The 19,321-nt window shown below is 64.1% G+C and overlaps 9 protein-coding genes across 9 annotated transcripts; 6 read left to right on the top strand and 3 right to left on the bottom strand.

The window, feature by feature from the left end:
• Nucleotides 1-233: 233 nt before the first annotated feature.
• OSTLU_93917 (predicted protein) lies at nt 234-1,349 on the bottom strand (the record flags this gene model as incomplete). The annotated part of the gene is made up of 1 exon (XM_001422159.1): nt 234-1,349. The coding sequence occupies one exon, from the start codon at nt 1,347-1,349 to the stop codon at nt 234-236; it is 1,116 nt and encodes a 371-aa protein (XP_001422196.1).
• Nucleotides 1,350-2,715: 1,366 nt separating this feature from the next.
• Nucleotides 2,716-3,330, top strand: OSTLU_7222 (predicted protein; the record flags this gene model as incomplete). The annotated part of the gene is made up of 1 exon (XM_001422053.1): nt 2,716-3,330. A coding segment is annotated over one exon (615 nt), but the record flags the coding sequence as incomplete, so codon positions are not given.
• An 879-nt stretch (nt 3,331-4,209) lies between these two features.
• OSTLU_28250 (predicted protein) lies at nt 4,210-5,523 on the top strand (the record flags this gene model as incomplete). The annotated part of the gene is made up of 1 exon (XM_001422054.1): nt 4,210-5,523. The coding sequence occupies one exon, from the start codon at nt 4,210-4,212 to the stop codon at nt 5,521-5,523; it is 1,314 nt and encodes a 437-aa protein (XP_001422091.1).
• A 705-nt stretch (nt 5,524-6,228) lies between these two features.
• OSTLU_18657 (predicted protein) lies at nt 6,229-7,233 on the top strand (the record flags this gene model as incomplete). Its single annotated transcript, XM_001422055.1, has 1 exon — nt 6,229-7,233. One exon carries the CDS (start codon nt 6,229-6,231, stop codon nt 7,231-7,233), a length of 1,005 nt encoding a protein of 334 aa, XP_001422092.1.
• Nucleotides 7,234-7,268: 35 nt separating this feature from the next.
• On the bottom strand, nt 7,269-9,359 carry OSTLU_28252 (predicted protein; the record flags this gene model as incomplete). Its single annotated transcript, XM_001422160.1, has 1 exon — nt 7,269-9,359. One exon carries the CDS (start codon nt 9,357-9,359, stop codon nt 7,269-7,271), a length of 2,091 nt encoding a protein of 696 aa, XP_001422197.1.
• Nucleotides 9,360-9,831: 472 nt separating this feature from the next.
• On the top strand, nt 9,832-13,017 carry OSTLU_93920 (predicted protein; the record flags this gene model as incomplete). The annotated part of the gene is made up of 1 exon (XM_001422056.1): nt 9,832-13,017. One exon carries the CDS (start codon nt 9,832-9,834, stop codon nt 13,015-13,017), a length of 3,186 nt encoding a protein of 1,061 aa, XP_001422093.1.
• A 147-nt stretch (nt 13,018-13,164) lies between these two features.
• OSTLU_28254 (predicted protein) lies at nt 13,165-14,964 on the top strand (the record flags this gene model as incomplete). Its single annotated transcript, XM_001422057.1, has 1 exon — nt 13,165-14,964. The coding sequence occupies one exon, from the start codon at nt 13,165-13,167 to the stop codon at nt 14,962-14,964; it is 1,800 nt and encodes a 599-aa protein (XP_001422094.1).
• A 64-nt stretch (nt 14,965-15,028) lies between these two features.
• On the bottom strand, nt 15,029-17,302 carry OSTLU_93921 (predicted protein; the record flags this gene model as incomplete). Its single annotated transcript, XM_001422161.1, has 1 exon — nt 15,029-17,302. The coding sequence occupies one exon, from the start codon at nt 17,300-17,302 to the stop codon at nt 15,029-15,031; it is 2,274 nt and encodes a 757-aa protein (XP_001422198.1).
• Nucleotides 17,303-18,505: 1,203 nt separating this feature from the next.
• On the top strand, nt 18,506-19,256 carry OSTLU_28256 (predicted protein; the record flags this gene model as incomplete). The annotated part of the gene is made up of 2 exons (XM_001422058.1): nt 18,506-18,517; nt 18,612-19,256. The coding sequence occupies 2 exons, from the start codon at nt 18,506-18,508 to the stop codon at nt 19,254-19,256; spliced, it is 657 nt and encodes a 218-aa protein (XP_001422095.1).
• Between the last annotated feature and the right edge of the window lie 65 nt (nt 19,257-19,321).

Raw genomic sequence — 19,321 nt, forward strand, 5'->3', positions numbered from 1 at the left:
GCCGACGACGAAATTGCACTTTTTGTCCCGCGCGTCCCGAAGCGTTTTCTTCGCGACGCGGCGACGAACGACGACGGGACTCGACGCGGAAGCGCGTGCGAGCGCGCGCTCGGCATGCACGCGCGACGGGCGCGAGTCGCGCCGCGCGCGCGTCGAGGTGTGCGGGGACGATCGCGCGATTCACGACGACGACGACGACGGACAAAGCGGCGCTGCGGGGTGTGACTACAAGACTAGAAGCGACCGCCGCCGAAGATGCGACGTAAAATAAATCGAATGATCTGCTGAAGGATGCGCGCGCCGAAGGTGGCGACGAATCTGACGAACGCTATTCGAGCGACTCGAGCGGCGCCGACGGCGAGCTCCACGAGCGGATTCACGCCCACGACGGAACCGGGCGGTGGAGGCGCTCTCGCGCCGCGCGCGGCGCCCGCGCTCGTCGATTGTTGACGCCAAGGATCTTGCGCGCCGCCGCCGCGACCGACGACGCGTTCGGTGACGCTCTCGCTCACGACGCCGTTCGGCGCTCGAGATCGAACGACGCGCCGGATAACCGTCTCCCCTCGCGCGTTCACGTACGACGTCTCCGAGATCTCGTTCGCGACTTGTTCGCTGAACAACGTTTTGAATAAATCGTTCAAATCGTACGCGCTCATCCCGCGCCCGAACGCGAACCCTCCCGCGCCGAACCCCGGCGCGCCGAATCCCGGCGCGCCGAATCCCGGCGCCCGCCCTCGCGTCGCCGCTTCCCGCATCGCTCGCTCGAGCTCGCGTATGAAACTCGACGAATCGTTCCCAAACATTTCCCTAAACACCCTCTCCGCGTCCTCGCGCGTGAAATCTCGCCTGTACTCGTACCCGTACCCTCCCGGCGTCTCGCCGCCGCGACGCGCGTTCGCCGCCCGCGCGCGTCTCGCGAAATCCTCCGCGCCGCCGCCGCGTCCTCCCCCTCCAGACGCCCTCGCGCGTCGCTCTCCCCCCCCCGGCGCGCTCAGCGCCTGATACGCCGCGCTTATCCTCTTGAATCGCGCCTCCGCGCGCGCCTTCGCGTCGCCCTGGTGCCGGTCCGGGTGCCACTTCAGCGCCTCCCGTCGATACGCCCGCTTCACCTCGTCCGCGCTCGCGCCGCGCGCGACGCCGAGCAGCGCGTGCGGATCGTCCTCGATCGTCGACGCGGCGTACGCGCGCGCGGATTCGCGACGCCGCGCGTTTCCGTCGCGCCGTTGAAAATCATCCGTCGCGCCTCGCGTCGCCTCCCGGACGCGCGACGCGACGCGCGCGGCGTCCGACGCGCGCGCCGGACGCGCGCCGGACGCGCGCTTTCCGACGCGCGACGCGACGCGCCGCATCGCGAATCCGCGCGTCGCGGAGTGACGCGCGCTTTATCCATCGGTGTGAGAACGTGGTCGGCACTCATCGCCGCGCGCGCGTCGCCGCGCGTCGCGGTTCGAGCGCGCGATGCGCGTCGCGACGTCCGCGACGTCCGCGCGCGCGCTCGGCGCGCCGTCCCTCGCGCGCGCCGTCCCTCGCGCGCCGCGAATCGCGCGCGCGAACCGCGCGCGATGGATGAAGCGCGCGCGCGCGACGACGACGACGCGCGACGACGCGACGAGAGACGACGACGACGCGCGCGCGGCGACGATTCACGTGCCGTCGCTCGTGCGGCGCATGCGAGCGATCGCGCGGCGCGGATGCGCGATCATTCGAGAGGTGACGGAGGGCGGCGACGTCGGCGCGCGGGACAAGGGCGGCGCGCAGCGGGCGGACGGGACGTACGTGGCGGACGCGCAGACGGAGGCGGATCGACGCGTGGAGGCGATGGCGATCGGTGCGCTGCGAGCGTTTTCGAAGGATTTGAATCTGGTGGCGGAGGAGAGCTTCGAGTGCGCGGCGACGATCGAGGCGTACGCGGGGGCGGGGGAGTGGACGACGATCGCGGATCTGGAGGCGGAGGACGAGGACGAGGCGGACGAGACGTGGGCGCCGGAACTGAGAAAACCGATCGCGGCGTCGAGGGTGGCGGTGTATTGCGATCCGTTGGATGGGACGAACGAGTACGCGGCGGGTGAGCGGGAGGCGATCACGGTGCTGTTGGGGGTGGCGGTGGACGGGACGCCGCGCGCGGGGGTCATCGGACAGCCGTTTCACGAGCGCGGGAAGAGCGAGGATTTGGGTCGGGTGGTTTGGGGAGGCGCCGGCGTCGGCGTGCACGGATTGGACATCGCCGAAGACGCGCTGGCGCCGCCCGTGCCGCCGCACGGCGCGCACGTGGTGGCGGTGAATAGGAATTTACGAGAAAACAGACAGGCGCCCGTGCTCGAGGCGTTGCAATCGCGCGTGGACGTCGTCATCAGCGCCACGGGATTTCATTATTTGATGCTCCTGGAGCGGCGCGCGCACAGCGCTTTATTACTTAGGAAAGCGTCAAAGAAGTGGGACACGTGCGCGGGGGAGGCGCTGCTGCGTGCGACGGGAGGAATCGTCACCGACACCGTCGGTCGGCGGTACGACTACTCGTACAACTTGAACGCGTTGCCGAATCTGAGCGGCATGGCGGCGAGTTTAGACGTCGGCATGCACTGCGAGATGACGGGAATCATTCGAGACGTCATCGAACCGCTCGGTGATTATCCGTACGACGTCGATGATCCCTCCATCAGACCGAGCGTGCTCGACGGCGTGCAAACGCCCGCCGGCGGCTGGCGCGCCGTCACGGTGGACGTCGGCGGATGTCTCATCGAGCCTCGCGAACGCGTCGCTGACGTGTACGCGCGCACCGCGCGCTCGATCGGTATCGATTACGTAACCAGCGAAACCGCGTCGCACGATTTCAAAGAGGCTTTCGCCAAGTTTCGCGGCTCGGATGAACCGAACGCCATGCGATACTACGACGACGGGAAATCGTTTTGGCGTAAAGTCATCGCGCACGTGTTATCGCGCGGCGGGGCTCGAGCTTCCGCGGATGACGCCGTCGTGGAAACGATGTTGACGAAGCTGTATGAATATTACGAGCACCCGAGCGCGTGGTACGTCGCGCACGGCGCCGTCGACGCCATCTCCCGACTCCGAAGATCCGGCGTCAAAGTCGCCGTGGCGTCGAATTGGGATTCCAGGTTACCTAAACTTTTGGAATCCCTCGATTTGGCGCGACATTTCGACGCCATCGTCGTCTCAGCCATCGAAGGGTGCGAAAAGCCATCCAAAGAGTTCTTCACGAAGTGTCTCAACGCCGTGGACGTCCCCGCGTCTGCGACTTTACACGTCGGCGACGACGAGCGAAACGACGTCTCCGGCGCCGTCGCCGCCGATTTCGCGTGCGCCGTCCTGTGGGCGCCGCCGCGTCCCGCCACCGCTTCCAGTCCCGCCCCCGCCCCGCGCGTGCGAGACTTCAACGAGCTCACCGACGCGATATTATCCGCCAACCGCGCGCACGTCACCCACAAACACTATTTTCAGTAACCGTCGCGCGAATCGATTCGATCTCGCGATGTAACATCGAGCCCGCGCGTCCACATGGGACACCTTGACCCCTCACACGGCGTCGCGTCGTTCGCGCGGTCGTCATCGGCGCCCGTGAAACGTCTTTAGAACCACCCTCGTTCGCCGCGCGGGCTGGACCTCGCGTCGTCTCGCGTCGTCGGACGTCATCTTTCCCGCGTTCGGCGCGTTTGGCTTGAAATCTCATCGCGGCGGCGTTCGGGTTCGTCGCGCGCGCGAGTCGTCGTCGAACGTCGCGCGGCGAAGTCATCGATCGCCGTGGATTCGTTCGGAAGACTTCGCGTGCGCGCCGTTTGCGCGACGTAGACGATGGAACCCGCGGGACGACGACGCCGGGACCGACGGGCGCCGAGCGCCGGGACGTCGCGGTCGGCGTCGCCGGCGAACGCGCCGTCGGGACGCGCTTCTTCAGATTTTACGCCGCAAACGCCGACGACGCGAGATCGCGAGAGCGCGCGCGCGGTGCCGACGGCAGCGGTTCAAGCGCAGACGCAACCACCGTTGCCACCGACGCCACCGCCGGACGCGAAGACGGGAGATGTGAAAATTTTGGGTCGGCGACATCGCGAGCGCGGCGGCGGCGGGCGAGGCGCGGGACGCGGGACGTCGCCGGGAGCGGTGGCGCGAGCGCCGGTGGCGGTCCCGGTCGCGAGCGATCACTCGGTGTCGCCCACGCACGGCGCACACGTGCCGAGTCACGTACCGAGCCCGATGAGTTTGGACTCGCCGAGCGCGCGCGCGGCGCAAGGACGCGAAGTTATCGATTTGAGCGCGGAAATGTACGAGGACGAACAGCCGTACGTGGAAATTTTGCACATTCCGAACAACAAGGTTGGATTGGTGATCGGACGCGACGGACGACACGTTGGATTCGTACAGAATCGCACGGGGACGCGGATATCGATCGCGAGAGATTCGTGGGATGGGTCTAGGCGACGCGTGGAAATCGAAGGACCGCCGGAGCGGTGCCGGGAGGCGGCGACGATGATTCAGCGACTGATCGCATCCGCGGATGATCGCGATCGGGAGATCAGTGAGGGCGCGATCAGGGCGTTGTTTGAGGGGTTGGAGGTCGCGGAAACCGCGGTGATGGCGGCGAACGTCGTCGCGAGTCAACGGGCGAGGGAAGAATTGGCGGACGACGCGGATGCGCAATTCGACGATTCGTCGGCGGATTTCGACGGTCGCGGTATGCCTGGCGCGCCGCGAGGTGCGCCACCGTCCGCGAGACAAGGACCGGCGACGGCGACGATGACGATTCCGCACACGAAAGTCGGGATGATCATCGGTCGGGGCGGAGATAACGTCAAGTACATTCAGCAACAGACGCACGCGCGGATTCAGATTCAGACGGATGCGGAGACGCCCGAGGGCGCGCCCAATCGTATGGTTTACCTTCGCGGTCCCGTGGAAGCCTGCCGTCACGCCGCGCGATTGATCAACGATATGTGCATCGGTCGAGTGCTCATTCACGCGCCCGTGCCGCATCACGGAGCTTTGATGACGCCAGCCATGCCCGGAGAACCGCTCGATCGCGGCGATCGCGGCGCGGGGAAAGCCGTCGCGTCCGGGGGCGGTGGCGCGCCGCCGTACCCGAGCTCGAGATCGGCGTACGGACCGATGCAAATCGATTACTCCGCGATACCCGCGATGTACCCACCGCCGTATTTCGGGCAGCCTTACACGGGACTTTACAACGTCGGCGCGTACCCTCACGAGATGATGCCGTACTGGAACCAATACGCGACGTACTACGGTCAGCCGCCGATGATGACTCCGTACGATCTGGGCGGCAAGGAAGGACAGACGGTGTACTACGAACAACCCGCGACGCCACCGTTTCGTTACGGCGAGGAAATCGAGCGCGGCCAGGGTGAAAGCGAAGGCGAGGTCGAGGTCGAGGGCGAAGGCGTCGCCGAGCCCCAACCGCGCGCCGATTCGCCCTCGTCGCCCGAATCGAAAGACGCCGTCTCGGACTCCACGCGATCTCCGACGACGCCCAAACAACACCAGCGGCAAACATGACGCGACGCGCGAGACGAACGAGCTCGACGAGACGCTCGCGAACGAATTTGACGAGACGCCGCGAACCGCGAACCGCGCCGAGCGCAGACTTCGCTCGCGCGCTACGCGCAATCAATCATCATTACACCGATCGCTCGCCAATCTCTCACACACCTATCCAATCCATCGTTTAAAATCGCGTCGGTCACCGCCGCCGTCGCAGTCCCAGAACCCCTTTCCCCGCGCGTCGCGCCTCTCGCGTCACCGCGCTCGCCACCGCGTCCAGCTCCAACCTCGCCCGCTCGCTCCTCGACCGCGCCACCATCACCGCCGCGCTCACCACCGCGATCACCATCACGCACAGGATCGTCCTGCGTCATCGCGCGCGTCCGCGCGTCGGAGTCAGTCTCTCGTCTCGCGTCGCGCGCGCGCGCGTCGTCGTCGTCGTCGTCGCGCGCGCCTGTGTTTCCGTCGGAGCCATCGCGGGGTGTTCGGCAGGTCGAGCCCGCGCCCGCGCAGCGACTTGACGCTCGACATCGCGTGCTCGATGTGCGTCAGCGAATCGCTTCGACGCATCGCGCGCGACGACGCGACGCGACGGCGCGACGCGACGGCGCGTCGCGAAGTGCGAACGCGGTCGAGCGGTCGACGGTCGAGGGCGACGCGCGCGGCATCGCGCGACGCGCGCGCGACGGCGCGACGCGAGGACGCGCGCGCGACGGGGGGATGGCGACGGAGGCGGCGACGCGCGACGCGCGCGGCGCGGTGTTCAGGCGCGGCGCGAAGGCGACGCAGACGCCGGTGGATGGGGCGCTGAGCGAGGCGCAAAAAACGCGACGCGCGAGCGCGCTGGCGTCGCTGCGCGCGCACTGCGACGCGACGCGAGGGCAGAAGAGCGCGGTGATGCCGTGCGCGATCTGGCGGGCGACGAAACGGCGCGCGGAGGTGGTGAGACACCGAGGAAGGCATTTTACGCGATTCGGGTGCGCGCGCGGCGACGGCGTGTGGCTGAGCGCGGAGGAGTGCGCGTTTTTGGTGGAAACGGAGCGGTTGGCGCTGTTCTTCAGCGAGAAGGACGAGCGATGCGCGAGCGTGCGCGCGGTGTATCGCCTGATGGCGCGGGTGGGGGTGTCGCGGGAGGCGTACCTGGCGTACGCGCACGTGTGCCGGTTGGGATACGTGTGCCGACGGTTCGGGAGCGCGTGGACGATGGAGGCGAGGGCGAGCGATGCGGACTTGGTCGCGGCGACGGAGGGGTTGGGAATTTGGAAGCGCGCGCGAGAGGGCGAGGACGGTGCCGTGGACGACGATCGGGACGCGGTGAAGAGACGGAAAATCGCGCCGTCGACGCGCGAGATTAAAAAGACGCCGAGGCAGCGAGAATTACAGAGTCGGCGGTGGTGGTTCGCGTCTGGCGCGATCGAACACGAGTGGATCGGGCCGGAAATAGATGCGGCGATCGAGGCGAACGCAAAACCGCCGTATGCGATGACTTTGGAGTACGACGAGACGCCCGTGCGCGTGGCGCCGACGTTTCAGGTGTACCAACCGAATAGGAATTTTAGCAAAAAGTCACCAGACCCGGTGAGTTTTTACCTGTACGTCGCGTCGGAGCGACCACCGAACGGGCGAGAGACGCGATCGCTCATAGAGCAAGCGAATGGGAAGCCAGTGCGCGTGGCGAGCTGTCGACAGTCGACGGTTATGATGTTTACGCTGTCAGACGCCTGAAGACGAAATTGTAAAGTAAAATTCTGTTGGTAAAATTACACCGGGACGAATCGACGCGGATCTTCGGCGACGAAACGAAACGCACGCGGGCCGTCGAGCGCGTGCGAACGCACGGGCGAACCGACGTACCAAAACACCCAGCCCTTGCGCTCGCCACGCAAAATCGCCGCCGTCTCCGCGCCGCCGTCGTCGTACACGATCCTCAAAGATTTCAACTCCTCCCGCGCGGAATCATGCGCGTCGGCTCTCGAGGTAGCGGGTCGCGCGCCAAAGTGACGCCGGTTCGCAACCGAGTACCCGCTCTCTACGAACGCATGGACTTCTTCCGCGAGAAAAATCAAACGCGCCGCCGCGCCGCGCGCACTTAAATTACGTCGACCATCGGGCGCGCACGCGGCGACGTACGCCCTCGCGGGTTCCGCGTCTCGTAACACATCACCGAATCGTAACAATGCGTTGAACGCGATTTCGACGCGCACAAATTCGTCGAGCGATCCCTCGCGGAATATTCCAGACAGAAATTCTTCCTCCGTCGCCGCGCCGACGCGCCAAAGTTCGGTGAGGAATTCGGCGGCTCCGGCGATGGTTTCGTCGTCGCTCGAGTCGAGCAAAGCGATAACGCGACGACAAATGTCGTCCCGAAATGGCATGGCGTCGCTCAAAGTGGCGTACATCGCCGCGTAACTTTTTTGACACACGGCTGTCGTCACGATTCGCTCCGCGTAAGCGTCAAAGACGGAGACGCCTTCAATCGCGGTCAACATTTGACGCGTGGCACGTGGCGCGGTGTCCGGCGTCGAACGATTCAGCGCGGCGTTGAACGCGGCGACCGGATTGCTCACCGTCGTCGTCGTCGTCGCCTGCAACTTTCGCCAATCAGAGTCGTAATCGCGCGAATCGTCGCCGTCGACGGTCCATCGGTCCTCGTCCGTCTTTGGTAACACGACAACCTTCTTCAGCCCACGTCGTTTCTCCACCCCCTTTGCAGTCGGGTCTTTGACACGCTCAAACGCCAAGAGGCAGCACTTTTCAAAACTCGCAACGACGGATTCTTTCGCCGTCTTGATTCGGACGGGTAATCCGAATTCGTGATAACCGTCGCAGACGTGGCGGAGCAATGCCTCCTTGACGCCGGCGCCGCGGAATTCGGGAAGCACGCAGAGTCGATCCACTTGTGCAGTGGTGAACACAGTATCTGGAGAAGAAAACGGATACGCCACCGTCGCGGTTTCGTCGCTCTGCAAAGCGCTCATCGCGACGTAGCCGACGGCGACGCCGGAATCCGTCAATTCGAGCTCGTAATACACGCCGTGCGGCTGCGGCGGCGCGGCGACGTAGTGATGCGCCGAGTACCCCCCGGAACACCAGCGTTCGGGCGTGGACGCCTTCAATCGCGCGGTCACGCCTTCGCGCAGCGTCACGTTGAACCCGCGCGTTTCAACGAAGGCGCGAACGGCGTCGCTGACATCCGCGAGTTGCTCCGCCATGGACAGCGTCAAGCGCTGTATAGGATCGCCATCGATCACCAATCGTTCGCGAGCACGCGCGATGAGTACGTCACCGTCGTCTTCGACGCGATCGGCGATGATGGCGATCGCGCGCGCGTGCTCTCGATGCCACGTTCTGCTCGCGCGCTCCTCTTCGTCTTCGTCTTCCTCCCCAGACCGCGCGCGTCGACTCGGATACAGCCTTCGCGCCGGGCAACGCGCGACCACCGCGTTAAACAACAGATTCGCCCTCAAGCACGACGCCTTCGTCGGCGCGGCACCGCGCGCGAGCGCGATGCCGACGTCTACGCCCTTCGGCAACGCGCTTCGAAACGCCGCAAACGTCTGCGTCGCCCGCGTCGTCCCCGTCCCTCCCAATCTCGCGCACACCACCACCACCCGCGTCGTCGACGTCCTCAAAACCTCCGCGCACACCGCTTCAACCATTTTCCTGCACTCCCGCGCGCTCTTATGATCGCCTCGCCAGCGATACGTCCCGTCGCTCGTCTCCGCCGGTTTCGTCCTCGTCAGCGTCGTCGTCGTCGTCTCCCCGACCTCTGGAAACACGCGCGTCGCCCACGCCCGCGCCTCCGCCTGATCGCTCGCGCCGAAGCACACCACGTGCGCGCGCGGCGCCATCACGCGTTCCAATCCAACGCCGAATCGTCGTCGTCGTCGTCTCGCGCTTCGTCGTCGTCGCCGTCGTCGCCGTCGTCTCTTCTCCCCTCGCTCGCGCGCGCGCGAAAGCACTTCGCGAGGTGCGCGAGCCCTATCGTCCGGCACTCCTCGCTCCACGCCTGCGCGAGCTGCGCGCGCTCGCGCGCCGTGAGCGGCACGACGACGCGGCGTCGCGCTCGAACGGCGTCGCTGAATTCGCGTTCGAGTTCGAATTCGTCCTCGAATCGCGCCGCCGTTCGAGCGCGGCGCCCGCGTCGCGCCGCGCGCGTCGCGCGCGCTCTCGCGCGCGTCCCCGCGGGCGCGCTCGAGCGCGTCGCGGCGCGCATGCGCGGTCGCGCGCGTTTTAATGACGCTCGAAGCGGCGCGACGCTTCGAGGCGGTGACGCGAATCGTCACTCGACGTCGCGCGCGCGCCCGATCGCGCCGCGCGCGCATGGACGACGCGCGCGATGCCCTCGACGCGCTCCTGACGGACGCGCGCGCGCAGCGAGCGCTCGCGGACGACGCGAGGTGCTTTCCCGAGTGTCGAGAATCGCGCGCGCGATCGAAATCGCTTCGCGAAATCGTCGCCGCGTGCGAAGCGCGACCGCGGTTGGGCGTCACGGACGCGCGAACGCGATTCAACGCGTCGCGCGCGACGGCGGACGCGACGCACGGCGCGCGAGACGACGACGACCTCGATGGGATGGACCTCGGCGACGGCGCGGGTGTTGGGAAGACGACGACGACGACGACGACGCGAGAGGTCGAGCGCGAGCGCGCGACGACGCGCGATGAGGACACGGGAACGAAATTGTGGATGACGTGCGATGGGATCGTGTTCGTGGTGACGGCGGAGGCGTCGATGGGCGAGCGCGGGGGGGGGCGGGAGGCGAAGGCGAAGGCGAACGCGCCGGCGACGAGCGAGGACGCGACGACGGGCGAAGAGAACGAAAAGACGACGCAATGGCCGGAACCGAAGCGGAGGAACGAAGGAGGGAGCGGCGATAAATCGTTGGTCGGCGCGGTGAAGGCGCTGAGAGGGACGCGGTTGGAGGGCGTGGTGGACGAGATCGCGTCCAACGTCGAGCGGTTGGGGGCGAGCGGAATTTTTGTGGTTTGCGAACGCGTGGGGGATTCGGATAACGTGCGCGCGTCCAAAATTCGCGATGCGCTCGTGAAATTGACGGGCGTGGTTGGGAACAACGTGTTTTGCGTGCCCGAGGGCGCTCGCGAGGGGCTGAGCGCGGTGGATGGGGGACACGTGGACGCTGAAACCGGCGGATGGTTTAGCGGATCGAGCGGGAAGAAGACGGTGGCGAAAGATTTCCAGCTTCGTTTAGATAATTGGCAATTAGAGTGGCGGAACAGTCGAGCGAAAAAACTCAGAAACGCTGAATACGAAGCTATACGCCAGGAGACGCAGTTTTGGGCGATGTTTCTTCGCAAAGACGACGAGTGGCTCGCCGAGGAGCGCGAACGTGAGGAGGCGCGGAAAAAGGACAACGAAGCGGACGCAAAGGGCGATGAAGTGAGCGCCGACGGCGCCGAAACGTCCAAGATGGATAAAGTGGATAAAGAATCACTCGCGCGCGTCCATGAAACGGCTTCGTTGCTGGCGATTCACAAATTCCTCAAGACGGCGATCGAGGGCGTGCCCATGGCTGGCATTCCCGGCGCCCCGGAGATGGCTTGGAAACATTTTCAAAAATATCCCGAGCCCGAACGTGCACCGCTCATGAATGCCGTGTACTCACACAACGTCATTCAATACGCCGCGGCGCTCATGTTCGCTTGGCTGACGCCCGGACCCGTGGGCGCGCACGCGACGCATTTCATGAATCGCTTTCGTATTTCTCTCTTCTTCGCGTGTCTGTGCGGATCGTCGCCGTTAGATCCGACAGTGATCACCACCGCCATCGCGCTCGCGGCAGGGACGGATAAGGAAAATTTGCAGATGTCCCCTGTTATTCGTTTCATGAAAGACGACGTTGAGAGTGAGGTTTCGAGCGAGGACGAGGCGTCGGAGGACGAGGACGCGAAGCCGCGGATGGACATCGATGGCGTCGTGGATGTCAAATCGGCTTCGACATCGTCGCTCGATGAATCTTGGGGATCGCTCAATTCAATGTCGTCGTTAATGCAAGACGCTCTCGACCGCGCCGTCGCGGAAGGGAACGATCTCAAACGTCGAGCGTCAAAAATGCTGGTTGATTTCTTAAATTCTGGCAACCGAACCGTGCTGAAGAGTCGTCGACGAGCGATGAAAGCGGCGTGCGACGCAAAGGCTGACGCTATGCAACAAAAGAAAATGTCTTACGACGAAGCGGAGAAGATGGCGAAGAAGGTCTTCGATAGGGAGTTTTCTCGAGATGCAACAAAGCGCTTGACGACGCTCATATTTGGACCGAAATACTTTGCGTCGGTCACGGCGGATATAACGCAAGTGATCAACTCTTCGTTTACGACGTACATCGCGATGTCGTCGATCGATATTTTCTTACCCATGGTCGAAGAACACGAAGAGAAGATGCGGTTGAAGAAGGCGGAAGAGGAAGAACAGGCGAAAGCCGCCGCCGCCGCCGCCGCCGCCGCCGCAACAGCGGCGCTGACGACAAAGAATGGCTTCATTCACGTGACGCTCGAAGTCGAGAAAGATTGCGTGCGATGCACGCTCACCCCGACACCGTTACCGACGACGGTTGAAAAGTTGTTAAGCACGTCCAAGATCATCAGTGAAAAGACTGTGGCGTTGACGGCGAGCACGGCCGAGGCGGTATCGTCGAGCGCTGAAGCCGTGTCCACGTGGGCGTCAAAAACCACGGACTCGGTGCGAAAAGAAACCAATCGCGGTCTAGAGCTCGCTCAAGAAAACGCCAAGGCGAGCATGGAAAGCGCAAAAAGTGGTTTGGAAAACGTCGGTGCGTTCTTTGACAGAACGAAGACGACACTGAATTCGACCATAACGTCGAGCGCGACCTCCATCACCACCGTCTTTTCGTCGTTGAAGACGGGCGGCGACGCGAGTGCGAGCGATGGTAAGGTTTCTATCGACGTTCGTTCACTTCCGGTTCAGCGTATTGCCGCCGCGCTGGAAAACGAAGAAGTCGATCGCGTTATCGCTGACTCAAATTTGGTGCTCAAGATGCCCGCGGATTTGATCCTCTCCAAGGCGCTCGGTGATATTTACAAGGAAGTGCGAGCAGACGCCTCGGCGTTCGTCAAATACAAGGATGACGAGACCGTCTTGCGCGCTATCCAACGCCTGCTCGAGCTCGTCGTGGAAAGCGGTGACGAAGTCGCGATCAACGAGCTCATCAAACTCGGCGTCGTTCCGCGACCGAAATCCGCGGCGCAAGCCAAACTCGAGGCGTGGCGAGAAAATTTCCGCAAGCGTGAATCTGAACCCGCGAGTGCGATAAAGGACGACGCAAAGTCTAGTGAAGCAGCTGAGACACCGCCTCCATCGACTGCTTCGAAAATCATCCCAGAAGCCTTGCGATCCGCGTTCGCCGCGCCGCTGACGCTCTTTTCGCGCGCGTCGGCGTCCGCGCCGTCCGTCGACGCCGTCGACGCCGCCCCGTCGCCCGACGCCAAGATCGCCGTCGATGCCAAGGCCAAGGCGAGCGATTCGGCGTGATCCTGTAAAACTGTGTTGTTATAGCATGTATAGCGTGTATGCAGTAATTTCATCGCGTCTGCGCGAAAACCCCAGATTTCAGTGTTGAGAGGGCCGATGTCCCCACGACGAAAGATCGCCACATCACGTCGCGCACACGCGTTCGCCATGCCCACGGTGAACCTCAACCGCGATGAACTCTTCGCCAGACTCGGTAAGACGTACACCGAGGATGAATTCGACGAGCTGTGCTTCGAGTTCGGGATCGAACTCGACGAAGTGACTTCGGAAAGCGCGATGAAATCAAAGTTTTTAGGGCAAGACGGCGATAAAACGAGCGCGAACGCGGACGAGAGCGACGACGTGATATACAAGATTGATATCCCGGCGAATCGTTACGATTTGCTGTGCTTGGAAGGGATCTCGCGCGCGTTGAATGTGTTTCGAGGGACGACGCCGACGCCGACGTTTCGAGCGCGCGAGCCGTCGAGCGGGACGCGGGAGCGGATGACGGTGAAGCCGAGCGCGATGTTGGTCAGACCGTTCGTCGTGTGCGCGGTACTTCGAGGGCTGAAGTTTACCAAGGAGCGATACGAGAGTTTCATCGATTTGCAGGACAAGTTGCATCAGAATATTTGTCGACGCCGAAGCCTGGTGGCGATCGGGACGCACGACTTGGGGAAGATCAAGGGGCCGTTCACCTACGAAGCGCAGTTGCCGGAAGAGATCGAGTTTGTGCCGTTGAAGCAGGAGAAGTCGTTCAACGCTCGAGATTTAATGGAGTTTTACAAGGGAGATCAGAAATTGAAGCACTTTTTGCACATCATCGAGGACAGCGCCGTGTTTCCCGTGGTGAAGGATTCCGAGGGCACGGTGTTGTCGTTGCCGCCGATCATTAACGGTGCGAAATCGGCAATTTCTTTGGATACGACAGACGTCTTCATCGAGTGCACGGCGACGGATTTGAATAAGGCGAAGATTGTGCTGAACACAATGGTGACAATGTTCAGTGAGTACTGTGCCGAGCCGTTCACTGTTGAGCCGGTGGACGTCGTCGATTGCACCGGCAAAGAGACGACATACCCCGATTTTATGACTCGATTTGTCGACGCAGATGTTGATTACATCAATAAGCGCATCGGGACGTCGATCGATCGCCAAACGATGGCGGCCCTGTTGTGCCGAATGCAACTTCCGACCAAGCTCGGAGCGGACGAAACGACGCTTCGAGTGGAGGTTCCGCCGACGCGATCGGATATCTTGCACCCGTGCGATATCGCCGAGGACGTGGCGATCGCGCACGGATACAACAACATCGCGCGCACGGTGCCGAACACGTACACGATCGCATCCCAACAACCCATTAACAAGTTTTCAGACGCTGTGCGAGGCGAGGTGGCTCGCAGCGGCTTTAGCGAAGTCTTGACATGGATTTTGTGCTCGCACGACGATAACTTTGCGAACGTGCTTAGAGAAGATGACGGCAACAGCGCAGCAATCGTAGCTAACCCGTCGAGTTTGGATGTGCAAGTCGCTCGTAACAGCCTCTTGCCCGGCGCGCTGAAGGCGTTGGGGGCAAACAAGGATGCGCCGTTGCCGGCAAAATTGTTCGAAGTTGGTGACGTGGTGGTGCTCGATCCCGAGGCGGACGTCGGCGCGCGCAACTCTCGAAGACTACTGGTTCTCTATAGCAACGTTCAAAGTGGTTTCGAGGTCGTTCAAGGCGTGTTGGATCGCGTCATGCAAGTTGTCGGCATCGCGAAGTTTGACGGCTCAGACTTTGGCTATCAGCTCCAAGAATCGAATGAGCCGACGTATTTCCCGGGCAGGCAGGCGCGCGTCATGCGGAATGGGAAGAAAATCGGCGTGTTCGGTATCGTCCATCCCGACGTCTGCGCGAAGTTTGACATCGTCAGCCCGACGAGCGTGCTCGAGCTAGAATTAGAGCCTCTCATGGCCAGTGTGTGAATAAAAAACGATTCTCATTCTATTAAAGTAATACGCTTTTGCTATGATGGTATCTGATGTGCTATCACTTTCTCTTACCCTTGCGCTTCATCTGCGTCGTTTTTTTCGCTGGAGGAGTCTTGCTACCGGAGAGATTGTACGAGCCCGGGGCGAGCGCCGGGGACTTGCTTCCAGTCACCGGCATGGCTCCTCCGATCCCGCCGAGCTGCATCGCGGCCCCACCCGAGGCTGGGGAGTAGCTGCCGATTTGTTGGAACTGCGCCATACTTTTCGCATCCTTCTTTCCAGGCATGCTAGAGCCTGGAATCCCCCCGCTCGGCGTGCGAGCGAGTCCACCCGCCGCTGACGAGGGCACGCCCGACCGCCCCGAGGCGACGCCGCCCATCGGTAGCATTGTTCCGAGTCGTTGACCACCGGGCATGACACTACCGTTTCCGGTAACGCCGCCAACGGGACTATCATCCGCCAAACTAAGCGGCTGCTGCGTCGGTCCGCAGATTGACTGCACTTCTCGCCACGATCGATGCGGCGCGTTTCGACGACTCTTGTTCATCCCCAATCGCTCCATCTTTGCCGCTTTTCGAATCTTCAGGTGCTTGGCCATGACGGCGCATGAACGATCGAAATGAATGCGAACGGTTTCGTCCTCCACCGGAAGCGCACGCGCCATAAGCGTCCGCGCGCTGCCTTTGTTGAGGTCGAGCGCGGCGATGGCTCTTTGGTCTTGCTGCTGTTCGGCGACTTGCGTGAGATGGGAGAAACGCCAGCGGCAGTGATCGATGCGATGATACGTGCCCTTGATCGGTGTGCTCGCGGCGAACGCGTCGGTGATGAGGGCCCAGTTGGAACCAAATTCGTGCACGATGGCGCACAGCAGTTGGTCCTCCATGGGCGACCAAGACCGCATGGCACCTGCGCGTCGCTTCTTCTTCGCGTCCTTGCGGCGTCTGTCGTCCATCGGTCCAGTGCGCTTGGGAATGGGTACACCGAAATCCATATCGACCTCGTGACCAGGAACACCGAATTGAATGTACTCTCCACGCTTGTTCTTGCGACGACGACCCTTGATGTCCACCATGTAACCCTCTTCGTCGAAGTAATGACCGCGAGCGGCGGCGGCGGCCAAAAACGCGCGGCGCTGCTCCATCGTCTCCCGATGCGCCTCTTCCTCGGCTTGGTAACGAGCCGCTTCGACGAGCGCGCGCGCGCGCTTGCGCTCGTTTTCTTCCCAACCTCGTAAACTGCGCTCGTATTCCGCAAACTTTTGAGCCTCGATTTGCATCGTTTCCCTGAAGGCGCGTTCGTTCAACATCGGCACAGCGTCGTAAATCACCGGCATGAACTCTTCCACGAGCGGCGGCGTGGGAGGAGCCAACAGGTCCATGTCCAGATCCATACCGTCGATCTCTAGAGCCTCCGCCAACGCGATGCGATCAGCCTTGGCGTCACCGTCCGCGTCTTCGTCTTCGTCTTCGTCTTCGTCGTCCTTCTTCTTTGAACCTCGTCCGCGCTTCGGCGTCGCCTTTGGCGCCCCCTTGCTCTTCTTCGCCGCCTTCTTGGCCTCTTTCTCGCGCTCCTTCTGCTCTTTCGCCTCCTTCAGTTCGATAGCGTCCTTCACCAAATCGCGTTTCATCTCCACCATGGCTAGATACAGCTTATTCGACGCCCAAGAGTTGATGATTCGCATCCCCGCCGGCGGCGGCGGCGTCGACGCGAGCGTCGCAGTCGGCGACAACTCAGCATCACCAGTCGGTGTCAACGTCGCTTGACGTCCCAACTTTTCGCCCGCATCACCCTCTTCACCCCCATCATCCTCGTCGCTCTCCGTCTCCATCTTGATCTCTTCACCATCCGCCGAGCCGTTCTCGCTTCCTTCGTCCTCGTCCTCGACGAGCTCGCCCGCGTTCGGCAGCGGCCGCTCCTTCGCCCGCTCCCAAGCCTCGGCCCAGAACTCGGCGACGTCGGCGGCGATCATGGCGCACCGCGTCTTCCTCCGAGTCACCTCCTGCTCTTCTCGATCCTTCGGCGCGCCCTCGCACGAAGCCGCCAGATGCGACACCTGCCTCGACGTCTCCTGCTTCCAGTCGCGTTCGCTCGCAAAGTCCCGCGCCAACCACGTCATCTCCATCATCACGTACTCCCAATGACTCTTCCTCCGGCTATCATCGTGCGTTTTCACGTTCGCCCGCGCGTCCAGCGCCTTTATCTTCTCCCGAATCGCCTTCGCTCGCGCGACGAGCATGTCCTCGTCTCGCAACCGCCGCCGTCGCGCCTCCCCCGTCTCGTCCGCCGTCTCGTCCACCGCCGACGTCGACGCCCCCCCGCGATCGCGCGCCATCGCGCTCGATCACCGTCGCGTCCTCCACCGAGCGCTACCGTCGCGAATCGCGCGTCCGCGTCAGTCTCTCGCTCGTCTCTCGCGTCTCGGCGTCTCTCGCTCGCGCGCCGTCTTCGCGCCGCCCCCCCCCCCCTCGCCCCTCACCGCGCGCGCGCGTCCCTCTCGCTCGCGCGTCGACGCGCGCGCTTTTCTATGCGTCACCGACGCCCTCGCGATGTCCCGCGACGTCCCGCGCGTCCGGCGCGACGCGATCGGATCGCGCGAATCGCCCTCGATCGCGCGAACGCGCGCGATCCCTCGTCGGAATTCTCCCCCCTCGCGCGCTCGCGCGCGTGTTTCGCGCCTCGCGTCGCGCGCACCTCTTCGACGGCCCGCGCGCGCGCGTTTCGCCGCGCGATTCGCGCGCGTCGGGCGACGTGTGCGGCGCCGCGCGTCGAAACGCGTCGCCGAATTCGCCGAAATGACGGCGTCGTTTATGCATCGTATGCATAAACAGTACGGTGTATTATTACACAACACGGTGCCCTATATACGGTGCGCTTAAATACGAGCGTCGGGATCATGAATCCGCGCGCGTCGTCCGTCGCCCGCAGAGCGCGCCCGCGCGTCGCGCGCGCATGCCGCCCTGCGCCGACGACGACGTCGCGGCGATCCTCGCCGTCGCGCGCGCCGAGCTCCGCGTCGCGACGACGCGCCGCGTCGCGTCCGCGGCGACGCGGCTTCGCGCGTGCGAGCGCGCCTCCGTCGACGCCGCGCGCGCGTGCGCCGCGCGCGCGACGGCGGTGCGCGCGAGCGCCGATCGCGCGACGCGCGCGACGCGCGACGCGCGACGCCGCGTCGCGGTCGTCGCGTCCGCGGCGACGCGCGCGCGGCTCGAGCGCGCGCTCGAGCGCGCGGCGGCGGCGCTCGAGCGCGCGCGAGCGCTCGAGCGCGCGTGCGATCGCGCCGTCGCGGCGACGCGCGCGAAGGCGCGAGGGACGGCGTGAGGGACGCGAAGACGCGTCGACGCGCGTCGCGCGCGCCGGCGTCGACGCGATTGCGTGTAATTTAAATGTGCAACAATGAGTGCGCGATTCATTCGCACACGTCGACGCGCGCGCGTCCGATGCGCGCGTCCGCGGCGCGCGGCGTCGCGTCGCGCGTCGCGCCGCGTCTCGCGCGTCGCGCGCGCGCTCGAGCGCCGAATCGACGCGCGCGCGCGCGATGCGGCGCGGCGTCGGACGACGACGCGACGCGCGCGGACGCGGCGGCGGCGCGCGCGCTCGCGGACGCGTGCGGCGGCGTGGACGCGCTGCTGACGCTCGCGGAGCGGACGTCGCCGAAGGACGCGGGCGCGGCGGTGGCGCTCGCGCGCGTGGCGCGCGCGGCGGCGGGAGACGAGGGCGACGACGTTCGAGGGCGGGCGGACGCGGTCGAGCGCGCGCACGCGGCGGCGACGACGCTGCGAACGTACGAGAGCGCGATCGCGAGCGCGGCGCGAGCGCAGAGGAATAGGGACGTGGCGAAACGGAAGACGCGACCGCGGGATCGGGCGTGCAATCAGCCGAAACCGCGACAGGGATGGACGAGGGCGGCGCTGCGCGAGCGAAACGCGAGGACGTGCGCGGCGTGCGAGAGGATCGCGGCGAAAGCGGACCTCTTTCGAGCGGTTCGAGTGAAGACGGCGAGCGGGGAGACGCGGGTGGTGGTCGGGGACGACGCGAGAGGGGTGAACGGGCGATCGGCGTACGTGTGCAAGACGCGCGCGTGCGCGGCGCGGGCGGCGAAGGGGAAGGCGATGCAACGCGCGTTGCGGTGCAACGTGGATCAAGGCGTGTACGACGCGCTCGCGAGGGAGGCGCGCGCGCTCGAGGAGGCGATGGGAGTGGATACTTCGGATTACGTCTTCTTACGACCCGAGGGTACGAGCGCGCGATGGAAAGCGCCGGGCGAATGGATTCCGCCGGACGCGTAGCGGAACCGCGCTGGTGTTACAATGCTAGTAATCGATGCCCTATGTATTCTAATTTGCAACCGAGT

The sequence above is a fragment of the Ostreococcus lucimarinus genome, chromosome 17 (assembly GCF_000092065.1).
Source record: "Ostreococcus lucimarinus CCE9901 chromosome 17, complete sequence".
NCBI classification, from domain to species: domain Eukaryota; kingdom Viridiplantae; phylum Chlorophyta; class Mamiellophyceae; order Mamiellales; family Bathycoccaceae; genus Ostreococcus; species Ostreococcus sp. 'lucimarinus'.